The 12,601-nt window shown below is 40.3% G+C and overlaps 1 protein-coding gene across 1 annotated transcript in view; it reads left to right on the top strand.

The window, feature by feature from the left end:
- LOC111547030 (S-adenosyl-L-methionine-dependent tRNA 4-demethylwyosine synthase TYW1) overlaps positions 1-12,601 on the top strand; it is a 256,839-nt gene that overhangs the window by 82,162 nt on the left and 162,076 nt on the right. The window contains exon 10 of the mRNA XM_023218654.2: positions 1,283-1,401. Within this exon, the coding sequence (XP_023074422.1) occupies positions 1,283-1,401 (119 nt within the window). The remainder of the gene's footprint in view (positions 1-1,282; positions 1,402-12,601) is intronic.

Raw genomic sequence — 12,601 nt, 5'->3', positions numbered from 1 at the left:
GTACACTGACACACACACAGACACACACACTCCATACATGTGTAAAGGCTACTCATTCATGTCTCCACTTTCCTTCTCCTTGTTTGTTGCTGGTATTGTTAATTCCATGTTATTTCAGTCACTTGGCCTCAAAATCAGTTATTTTGGATGACTTCCTCTGGTTTGCCCCTCAGTGGGGAATGACATTGATTTCACTTCTTCAGTACCCTACCGGTTCCACTGATCTTAGGAGAAAGTCATCATTACCTCTCTCACATAACCTCCTCCCAGGCTTCACTGCTTTCACTTGTACTGAAATCAATCTGGTCTTACACGGAGCTCTGGACAGATCTGATTTTATCTTTTAAAGCTTGATATTATCTTGATTCCAACCCTAGTTGATCTAGGTATTTCTTTAATTACCTTCTTACTACATGTACCAACTTATATGACTCATGTGATATATGTTTTTATCCCTTGCATCAAATGGTGATCTTTTTGGAAATGGGAATAATAATCTATTTGTTACATACCTGCTGCTTGCCCCCACAATGTCTCAAATATGTATACTCCAGGGCTGGGCACAGTGGCTTGCTCACAACTGTAATCTTAGCATTTGGAGAGGCTGAGGTGGGAGGATCGCTTGAGACCAGGAGTTCAAGTCCAGCCTGGGCAACATAGTGAGACCTCATCTCTACAAAAAATTAAAAAATAACCGGGCATGGTGGCTCACACCCGTAGTCCCAGCTACTTGAGAGTCTGGGGCGGGAGGATTGCTTGAACCCAGGAGTTGGAGGTTGCAGGGAGCTATGATTGCATCACTGCACTCCAGCCTGAGGAACAGAGCAAGACCCTGTCTCAAAACAAAACAAACAAAAAGAACAACACTCCAGGATTGTTCTCCCTTACCCGTCCTTCTTTATTCAGAACAGGGATACGCTTGCATATGCAGACAGCCCCCATTTTTTAGGAGTCTGTTTTATCTGTTTCTTAGCATTATATATTATTGTACTAATATTATTTGAAGGAGTCTGATGGATTTGAAAATGAAAGCATTAGTGATTCTCCCTAAAGAGTTTTCAGAGTTAATGAATCATAAGTTTATTTCATTGGACTTTAGTGAAAACCCAAGGCACTGCCAAAACACTAAAATGCTCCAATGCTAATTTCCTGCATCATGCAGATACCAGTAGGAGTGTTTATGGTTACGAAACACATGGTTTCTCTTTAAAATGATGCCTTGGTGGTTTGTTTCTGTGCGTTGACGATTTTATTCAAATTGTGATTTGTTTACTTGTCATAGTCAATGCTCCGTGGGAGAGGAGGTTGTTACAAACACACCTTCTATGGAATTGAGAGCCATCGCTGCATGGAAACCACCCCGAGCTTGGCGTGTGCTAATAAATGTGTCTTCTGTTGGCGGTAAGTAAAAATGAATGGTCATGGTGATCGAATATGTAATGAGCTGTGGTAATCAATCTGCCCAGCTCACACTCAGACTCACCTAAGAGCTCTGCTGTCTTGGTGATTAATCTTCTTTTTAAGTGTGAATGTTAGTGTCTAAAAATTTTGTAGACAAATATTTTTATTTCTCTTGGACAAACACTGAGGAATTGCTGGATTTGTAAACATCCATTCGTACAATTTGTCTTTTTTAACTGGTGAGTTTAGTTTGCCTTATTTATAGTGATTATTGATAAACTGATACATTATTGATAAAAGTTTATTTTTATTCTATCCTTTTGTGCTTTCTCTTTATCTTGCTCTCCTATGTTGTTTTCTTTTTTTTCTATCTATGACTAGTTTTATGCTAAGGTGTCAGCTTGGGTGTCTTGTTATTGGAGGCTTTTCAGTTTATCTTGTTGGAAATACAAGCAGTGAATGTTGTGTTTCAGCTGGTTACAGCCCATTGTATGCAGAGTTGAGTCTTTTACAGCAATTGGGAATAGTTTAAGTGAAAGAAAATGGCTAAATTGCACAATTCTGTCTCTCTTTTTTGGGGGGTGGTGGTGCTTGCTACTAACTCATTTCTTTTTCTTTTCTCTTTTTTTTTTTGAGATGAAGTTTAGCTCGTTGCCCAGGATGGAGTGCAATGGCATTATCTCAGCTCACTGCAACCTCTGCCTCCTGGGTTCAAATGATTCTCCTACCTCAGCCTGCCAAGTAGCTGGGACTACAGGTGCACACCACTATGCCCAGCTAATTTTTGTATTTTTAGTAGAGATGGAGTTTCACCATGTTGGCCAGGCTGGTCTTGAACTCCTGACCTCAGGTGATCCGCCTGCCTCGGCCTCCCAAAGCGCTGCGATTACAAGCATGAGCCACCGCACCTAGCCTACTAACGCATTTCTTTGCTTCACTTAAAACTGCTTACTCTTCAACTCCTAGTTCTCTATGCCAACTCATGTCTCCATAGCAGTTCATTTTGTTGTGGTCACTAATGATTTCCTTACTATCAGATCTAATAGAAGCTACTTAATTCTTATCTTAGTTGAACTCCAGTGAAGCATGCTAGGAAGGAAGGGGAAGGGCCTCTCCTTCTGTTGGATTCAGAGACATCAGTCTCTTCTAGTACCCCATGCACCCTTGTTAGTTTCTTTTGTTTCCTCTGTTAGCTCTTCTTTCTGCTTCTGTCCTTCAGCCGTCTTTTATGACTCTGTGTGATGATGGTAGGAGACATAAACCATTTCCATGGCTTCATTTACCTGTAGTTTGACACCTTTAAATACTTTATCTCCAGTCTCAGTCTCTTTTCTGAGTTTTCATTCTCCATTTCCAATTTCCTGTTGCATACCTTCACTTGGATCATCCACAGTCATTTCAAGCTTAATATATTTATCATGGAATTTATTAGGCTTGTGTTAACTTGTTCTGTTTTGGGTAATGGCACTATTAGCTATCTAATGGCCCAGGCTGGACATTTCTTCTCTTTTTCTCAAACTCACTATATCCATTTGCTTATTTAATTCTATTGATTATGTTTCAGATTCTCCTTATTTCTCCCTTTAGCAACCAAAATGATTTAATACTTTCTAGTCAGTGTCATCTCTTAATTTATCTCCATGTTGACACAAGAGTTATACTTCTCTTTTTTCCAAAGTTATTCTTAAAAATATTATTTTGATTATTATAAACGCTTATAATAATTTGATTTGGGGCTTATTTTGTTATGATTATTTGGGGTTTACAAATAAATTTTAGCAAGTAGACAATGTTACATGTATGAAATCAGTGATTAATGGGATTGACTATTTTGAGTTGATATTATTTGACTCAATAGTGGTCAAAAACTTTGCTCATAGACAGCTCCATCCCGCCTCCTGTATGTCATTGTCACAAATTGCAACTTTATCTACTATATGCCCCTTAACATAGATTTATAATTGCTGTTTGGTTTTTTTTTTTTTCTTTTGAGACGGAGTCTCGCTCTGTCGCCCAGGCTGGAGCGAGCGATCTCGGCTCACCGCAAGCTCCACCTCCTGGGTTCACGCCATTCTCCTGCCTCAGCCTCCCGAGTAGCTGGGACTGCAGGTGCCCGCCACCACGCCCGGCTAATTTTTTTGGGTTTCACCGTGTTAGCCAGGATGGTCTCAATCTCCTGACCTCGTGATCTGCCCGCCTCGGCCTCCCAAAGTGCTGGGATTACAGGCGTGAGCCACCACGCCCGGCCTATAATTGCTGTTTTATACATTTGTCTTTTACACCATCAAGAGAAAAGCTAGAGGAGTTACAATCCAAAAATACTGGCCGGGTGCAGTGGCTTATGCCTGTAATCCTAGCACCTTGGGATGCCAAGGTGGGTGGAGCACTTGAGCCCAGGGGTTCAAGACCAGTCTGGGTAACATGACGAAACCTCATCTCTACAAAACATGCAAAAATTAGCCGGGCATGGTGGTGCATGTATGAGGTCCCAGCTACTCCAGAAGGATGAGGTGGGGGTGATCATAAGTCTGGGAGCTGGAGGTTGCAGTGAGCCTTAATTGTGCCACTGCACTCCAGCCTGGGTGGCAGAGCAAGACCCTGTCTCAACACAAACAAACGAAAAACAAACACAAATAAAAATCCAAAAATACAATGGTGACTTTTGTATTTACCTATGTATTTTATCTTTGTGTTGTTCTTTGTATATTTGTATGATATGAGTCTGTTTAGTGTCCTTTCATTTTTGTCTGAAGGACTCCCTTTAGCATTTATGGTAAGGCAGGTCTGTTAGCAGTGCACTCCCTCAGCCTTTATTGTCAGTGTCTTAATGTCTCCTTCAGTTTTGAAGAATTGTTTTGCTAGATATAGAAATCTAGACTGATAGTTTTTTTCTTGTAACATTTTAAATATGCTCTTCCACTGCCTTCTGGCCTCCATGGATTCTGCTGAGAAATTGGCTGTTAATTTTAGTAAGGATATGGGATGAGTGCCTTCTCTCTTGCTTCTTTCAAGTTTCTTTCTTTGTCTTATTCTTCCAACAGTCTGATTATACCATACCTTGGTATGGATCTCTTTGTGTTTGTACTACTTAGAGTTTGTTGAGTTTCTTAGTTCTGTAAATTCATGTCTTTTACCAAATTTGGGAATTTTTCAATAAGTATTTCTTCACATGTTCTTTCTGTTCCTTTTTCTCTCCTTCTGGAACTTTTATTATGCCTATGTTGGTATACTTGATGGTGTCCTCCAGCTCTTTTCAATTTGGTGGTGTCCTAAGGCTCTGTTCAATTTTCTTCACACTTTTTTTTTCTCCTTAGACAAGATAATTGCAATTGATTTGTCTTCCACTTTACTGAATTTTTTCTTTTGCGTGTTCAAATCTTCTGTTGAAACCCTCTAGGGAAGTCTTCATTTCAGTTATTATTCTTTCACATCTTCTGTTTGGTTCCTTCTTATCATTTTTATCTCTTCATTGATATTCTGGATTTGTTTAGACATTGTTTTCTTGATTTCCTTCATCTCTTTGTCCATGGTTTCCATTGGCTCTTTGAGCATGTTTAAGATAGTTGGTTTAAAGTCTTTTTTGAGTTGGTTTGATGTTTATGCTTACTCATGGAGAGTTTTGCTAATATCTGCTGGGAATGGGTCACACTTGTTTTTTGTATGGTTTATATGGAAAGAAATATTTTGTTGAAAACTGCATATTTTGATTATTAGAATGTGTTAACTCTGAAGGTCAGATTTTTCTCACTCTTCAGGGCTTGTTTTTTATTGCTTGCTCTGGGTTTTGTTTGTTTAGTGAGTTTTCTAAACTATATTTTTAAAGACTTTATTCTTTGTTTTACATTATCTCTGAAGTTTGTGTCTTAGGCTCAGGGGTCAGTTAATGATTTGACAGATATTTCCTTGAGCTCATGAAGCCAAAGAAAAAAAATGGAAAAAAAAGAAAAAAAGTTTCTCTGAGTCTTTGCAGATTTACTCTGTCTTGGAACATTCTTTCTCTCTTTTTTTTTTTTCCCTTTTGAGACAGGGTCTTGCTCTGTCACCCAGGCTGTAGTGCAGTGGTGGAATCTCAGCCCACTGCAACCTCCACCTCCTGGGTTCAAGCAATTCTCATGCCTCACCCTCCTGAGTAGCTAGGATTACAGGTGTGCACCACCACATCTGGCTAATTTTTTTTTTTTTTTGAGACGGAGTCTTGCTCTGTTGCCCATACTGGAGTGCAGTGGCACGATCTCGGCTCACTGCAAGCTCCGCCTTCTGGGTTCACGCCATTCTCCTGCCTCAGCTTCCCAAGTAGCTGGGACTACAGACACCTGCCACCATGCCCGGCTAATTTTTTGTATTTTTAGTAGAGATGGGGTTTCACTGTGTTAGCCAGACTGGTCTCGAACTCCTAGCCTCAAGTGATCCACCAGCCTTGGCCTCCAAAAGTGATGGGATTACAGACTTGAGCCACCATACCTGGCCTGGAACACTCTTAATGTTTAGCCAGGCCATTTACGACTCTGCCTCAGCCTTTGCTTCCTGCTTGTGCTGAGCCTAAAGATCAGGCAGAGGTGAAAGTTTAGTCTTCCTAGGCTGCTTCTTAGCGTGTATCCTGTCCAGCGTGCCTTTCTAAATCCCAGGCGCGTGCAGGTGCTTTTCAGTACTCCAATTCACCACATTAACTTTGGTGCCTAGCTTTTCTTCCCATACATTCAGTTGTGTATTGTTTGCCTCAACGATAATTTTTTGACTTAACAGCAAGTTGTTCATGTACCTACTGAGACCTGTGTTAGCCCCTCTACCCCTGCACCCCCCCCCCCTGCTTTTTTTTGAGACGGAGTCTCACTCTGTTGCCCAGCCTAGAGTACAATGGCACAATCTTGGCTCACCACAACCTCCGCCTCCTGGGTTCACGTCATTCTCCTGCCGCAGCCTCCTGAGTAGCTGGGATTACAGGTGCGCACCACCACACCCGGCTGATATTTTGTATCTTTTACTAGAGACAGGGTTTCACCATGTTGGCCAGGCTGGTCTTGAACTCCTGACCTTGTGATCTTCCCGCGTTGGCCTCCCAAAGTGCTGAGATTACAGGAGTGAGCCACCACGCCTGACCCCTCTCTACCCACTTAAAAAAAATTCTTATTATAGAGTTTTTTTAAACATAAGCAGAGAGAGAATAGTATATTGAACCTCTGTGAACATTTATTATCATATGGATATTTCATTTACCTATTTTGATACAAATCCTAGCCATCATATTGTTTTATCTGTACATACTTCAATTGACAGATCATGTAAAATGTAAATAATAAGTACTGTTAAAAAATAATATAGCCACAATTCCATTATCCCATATTAAGCCCTGTCGCCCAGGCTGGACTACAGTGGTGCAATCATAGCTCACTGGAACGTTGAACCCATGGGCTCACGTGAGCCTCCTGCCTCAGCCACTTGAGCAGCTCCAGCTACAGGCTTGTGCCACAATGCCTATCCAATTTATTATTATTATTTTTGGTAGAGACAGTGTCTCGCTATGTTTCTCAAGCTGGTCTCGAACTCTTGGCCTCAAGCAGTCCTCCCCTCTTAGCCTCCCAAAGTGCTGAGATTATAGGCGTGGGCTACCATACCAGCTGGTTCTTTTATATGTATTTCTTCTTTTAGTTATCTAGGGATGTGGTAAAAACAAACAAAAACCAAAACACTAAAGGTATCTCTTAGGTCATTCTGTTAAATCAGTGGTTCTCAACTGGGGGCAAAATTGCTATTTCTTGTCCCATACAGAGACTTGGAACATTTGACAATGTCTTAAGATATTTTTTATTGTTAGAACCAAGGAGAGTGCTACTGGTATCTGGTGGGTAGAGGCCAGGGATGTTGCTAAACATTCTCTAATGCATAGGACAGCACTCCACAACAAAGGAATATCTAGTCCAAAATGCCAATTGTGCTGAGGTTGAAATAACCTGTGTGCCATGGTCTGCAGTTACTATTTCAGTGAATGGTATTGCTGGAACATGGCAGCGCTGAAATAGAATGTGACCAGGCCGGGCAAAGTGGCTCATTCCTGTAATCCCGGCACTTTGGGAGGCCGAGGCAGGTGGATCACGAGGTCAGGAGTTGAAGACCAGCCTGGCCAACAGAGGGAAACCTTGACTCTACTAAAAAAAATACAAAAAATTAGCCAGGTGTGGTGGCGGGTGCCTGTAATCCCAGCCACTTGGGTGGCTAAGGCAGGAGAATTGCTTGAACCCAGGAGGCAGAGGTTGCAGTGAGCAGAGATCGCACCACTGCATTCCAGCTTGGGCAACAGTGTGAGACTCCCTCTCAAAAAAAAAAAAAAAAAAGAAAAAGAAAAAAGAAATGTGACTAAAACACCACTTTTTAGGAATAGAGTATGTGTCTACAGAGTTTGAAATATTATGGGGTGAGCGGTTGCAAGACAAAAGTATGTTAGCCATATGATTATGTGGACTGAAGTATTGGGATCACATTATACTTAGGTTATAGGACAAATAATCAAGTATTTTGTGTCCTAGTTGTTCTTGTTTCACAGTTTACACGAGCTATAAAACCTAATCTCTTAAGATTGTTGGCATAAATAGTTGGTTTTTCCCAGGTCAAAATTCAAAAGAAATAACAGGATCTAATGGGTAGTGCTCCTCAATCTTAATTTCCTGTTCATAGCCAACAATGCAGTCTTTCAGTTTCTTGAGCAGTACATTTACCCAGAGTTTTGGAAAGCAAACAGTATGATTAACGCATTCCTTAATGAGATTTTTAGAAAGATCTAAGTAAATGGAGATATTTCATTTACCATGGCTTCTGGTAAAGAAGGACTAATATACGAGATTTTAAAATTAGAATTTGCCATCTGTTTCAATGAAATATATAACAAGAATGTCAGAAAAGGTTCCTTAAAAATTGATTTAAGTGTTGCATAAATGCTTTTATTATTGTCCTTTTCTTTTAGCAGATTCTTAAAATAACTTCTGAGCCTCAGTTTCTCAACTGTAAAATAAAACAACAGTACCTTCCTTACAGGGTTGCTGTAAGGCTTAATTGCTTGAGTGAGATTCTCTATATGACAGTGGGGTTTTTTTTACTCTTTTGAGATGGAGTCTACCTCTGTCACCCAGGCTGGAGCGCAGTGGCATGATTTCGGCTCACTGCAACCTCTGTCTCCTGGGTTCAAGCGATTATCCTGCCTCAGCCTTCCAAGTAGCTGGAACTACAGACATGTGCCACCACGCTGGCTGATTTTTGTATTTTTAATAGCTGGGATTACAGGCATGAGCTACCAGGCCTGGCCGATGACCATGTTTTTGAACTACAACATGATGTACACAGATGTGATTTTTTCAAAATGAAATTTTTACTTCATTCTGAGTATATGTGATGTCGACTGTTACGGATAGATAAAATACTATTCCACCAATTTTCAGAAGGACGTATTGGGTATTTTTATCTATGTATAGATATCACACATTCACCGTTGTGTATCTATTATTTCTGTTTTTAAAATTTTATTTGAAAGTTTTATTCTTTGAAATTTTGAATGAAGAGTTTTGTCTGTTTTCCTTGCTCATGGGTTACTTGTGAAGTGGGGGCAGGGTGGAGGAAAGAGTTATATCTGTCTTGAAGAAATAACCCAAAAAGTCTTGATAGACAGTTGTCCAAAGAAGATATACAGATGACCAGTAAACACATGAAAAGATATTCATAATATCCAAAAAGTAGAAATGCTCCAGATGTCCATTAACTGATGAACAGAGAAACAACATGTGGTGTATCCATTCCAAGGAATGTCATCTGACAATAAAAAGAAATTAAGTCCTGATACTTGCTACAGCATGGATTAATGTTGAACATACACTAAGAGAAAGAAGCCAATCACAACAGACTATAGTAAGACTGCATTTCTGTGCATTGCCTGGAATAGACAAATCTGTAGAGACAGAAAGTAGATTAGTGGTTGCCTAGAGCTGAAGGGAATATGGGGATTGAGGAGTGATACCCAAGGAGATAGGGTTTCTTTTTGGGAATGACAAAATGTTTAAAATTGATTTTGGTGATGGATGCATGTAAAAAGTGAAGTAGAGACTCCTCTTCAAAGAGACTTTTCCTCCCGTCTAATTAAGAATAAATAGTAACTTCTCTTAGAAGCAAAATTTATTCAGAGACCTGTGCTAACGTGCTTAAAGATCTGCTAACTGTGATAAATCCGTGTACTTTGTGTTCTTAGCTCCCACAATTTAGCCTAAATATTTGCCCTGGCATGCTTATACTGGTCCAAGCAAGCATTAGGTCATAGCCTGTTCCTCTTCCTTATTTGGAGGTGTTTTTACCTCTCTGAGCATTCCACAAGTTACTTCCTCCTTCCTTTGTTCTCCTCTGCCTTTGCCTCTTTTGAAAAGTTCTAAGTTTCTAGCCAATCGGGACAAATACAGAATCTGAGGTCCCGTTCCAGCCAGTGGAAACTGGTAAGAGCAGTAGGATGGACGTGTCAGGTTATAAATGACCCTGTCTCCTTTGTTTGGTGTACTCTCGTGGCAAAACTGCTGGCAAGTGTACCCTTTCTGCAGAAAGTAAAAAGATGGCCTTGCTGAAAAAATTAAATTTATGTTCAGTTGCTATTTTTTTGTAGCACTGGGGAACAAGCGTTTCTAACAACGCACAACTCCGAATATACTAAAAGCCAATGATTTATAAACCTTAAATAGGAGAATTATATGGTATGTGATTTTTTTTTTTTAAGATAGAGTCTCACTCTTTTGCCCATGCTGGAATGCAGTGGCATGATCTCAGCTCACTGCAATCTCTGCCTCCCAGGTTCGAGCGATTCTTGTGCCTCAGCCTCCCAAGTAGCTGGGATCACAGGCACACACCACCACACCTGGATAATTTTTGTATTTTTAGTAGAGATGGGGTTTTGCCTGGTTGGTCAGGCTGATCTTGAACTCCTGACCTCAGGTGATCCACCTCATTCGGCCTTCCAAAGTGCTGGTATGACAGGCTTGAGCCACTGCGCTTGGCTTTTTTTTTTTTTTTTTTTTTTGGGCAGAGTTTCACGGTTGCCTAGGCTGGAGTACAGTGACACAGTTTTGGCCCACTGCAACCTCCATCTCCTAGGTTCAAGTGATTCTCCTGCCTCAGCCTCCTGAATAACTGGGATTACAGGCTTGTGCTACCACACATGGCTAAATTTTTATGTTTTCAGTAGAGACGGGGTTTCACCAAGTTGACCAGGCTGGCCTCAAACCCCTGACCTCAAGTGATCCACTGGCCTCAGCCTCCCAAAGTGCTGGGATTACAGGCATGAGCCACTATGCCCAGCCTCATTCTTTTTTATAGGGCTAAATATACCCCATTGTGAATGTATATTACATTTCCTTTATCCATTTATCTGCTTATGGACCCTTAGGTTGGTTCCATATCTTGGTGATTGTGAATAGTGCTGCAGTAAGCACGAGAGTGCATATATCTCTTCAACATACAGATTTCCTTTCCTTTGGATATATATTCAGTAGTGGGGTTGCTGGATCATATGGAAGTTCTAGTTTTAGTTTTTTGAGGAATCTCCATATCGCTTTCCATAACGACTGTAGTAGTTCACGTTGCCAACAACAGTGTATAAGAGTTCCCTTTCTCCACATCCTTGTCAGCATTTGTTATTATTCGATACTAGTCATTCTGACTTGGGTGAGATGGAATCTCATTGTGTTTTTGATTTGCATTTCTCTGATGATTAGATGTTGAGCATTTAAAAATGTATCTGTTGGCCACTTGTATACGTTCTTCTGAGAAATGTCTATTTACATCATTTGCCCTTTTAAAAATCAGATTATTTGTGGGGTTTTTTTTTTTTTTTTTTTTTTTTGCTGTTGGGTGTTGGAATGTTTTGTAAATTCTGGATATTAATCCCTTGTTTGATGAATGGTTTGGAAATATTTTCTGTCCTTCTGCAGGTTCTCTCTTCACCCTGTTAATTGTTTCCTTTGCAGGGCAGCAGCTTTTTAGTTTGATATCATCCTATTTGTCTATTTGTTTTTACTTTTGTTGCCTGTAATTTTGAAGTTTTATTTGTAAAATTATTGCCCAAGACCAATGTCCTAAAGTGTTTCCTCTGTTTTTACAGTATGTAATTTCACAGTTTCAGGTTTATATAGGTAATCTGTTTTGAGTTGATTTTTGTATATTGTCTTTCCCCATTGTATGACCTTGGCACCTTTGTCGAAAGTTGATTTCCTGTAAATATTTGTATTTATTTCTGGATTCTCTATTTTGTTCTATGAGTCTATGTGTCTGTTCTTATATCAATACCATGCTGCTTTGGTTACAATAGGTTTATAGTTTTTTGTTTGTTTGTTTGTTTGTTTTTTGAGATGGAGTCTCGCACTGTTGCCTGGGCTGGAGTGCAATGGTGTGATCTCAGCTCACTTGCAACCTCCACCTGCCTGGTTCAAGTGATTTTCCTGTCTCAGCCTCCTGAGTAGCTGGGATTACAGGTGCATGCCACCACTCCTGGCTAATTTTTTGTATTTTTAGTAGAGATTCGGTTTCACTATGTTGACCAGGCTGGTCTTGAACTCCTGACTTTGTGATCCGCCCACCTCGGCCTCCCAAAGTGCTGGGGTTACAGGCGTGAGCCACCATGCCCGGCTATAGTATATTTTGAAGTCATGTACTGTGATGCCTTGAGCTGTGTTCATTCTGCATAGGATTTCTTTGGCTATTTGGGGATTTTAGTGGTTCCATGTGATTTTTAGAATTGTTTTCTATTTCTGTGAAAAATGTCTTTGGTGTTTTGATAGGGATTGCATCGAATCTGTAAATTGCTTTGGGTGGTATAACTTTATATTTATTAATATATAAATATAAAATATATTTTATATTTATTCTTCCAACCCATGGACATGGGATGTCTTTCCATTTTTTTGTGTGTGCTCTCTTCAATTTCTTTCCTCAGTGATATGCAATTTTCTTTTCTTTCTTTTTTTTTTTTTTTTGAGATGGAGTCTCTGTTACCCAGGCTGGAGTGCAGTGGCACGATCTCGGCTCACTGCAACCCCTGCCTCATGGGTTCAAGTAATTCCTCTGCCTCAGCCTCCTGAGTAGCTGGGATTACAGGCACCTGCCAGCATGCCTGGCTAATTTTTTGTATTTTTTTAGTAGAAATGGGGTTTCACCATATAAGCCAGGATGGTCTTGATCTCCT

The sequence above is a fragment of the Piliocolobus tephrosceles genome, chromosome 8 (assembly GCF_002776525.5).
Source record: "Piliocolobus tephrosceles isolate RC106 chromosome 8, ASM277652v3, whole genome shotgun sequence".
In the NCBI taxonomy this organism is placed as follows: Eukaryota; Metazoa; Chordata; class Mammalia; order Primates; family Cercopithecidae; genus Piliocolobus; species Piliocolobus tephrosceles.
The sequence above is the reverse complement of the archived record's forward strand: the minus strand, read 5'-3'. Positions and strand labels throughout refer to the sequence as shown.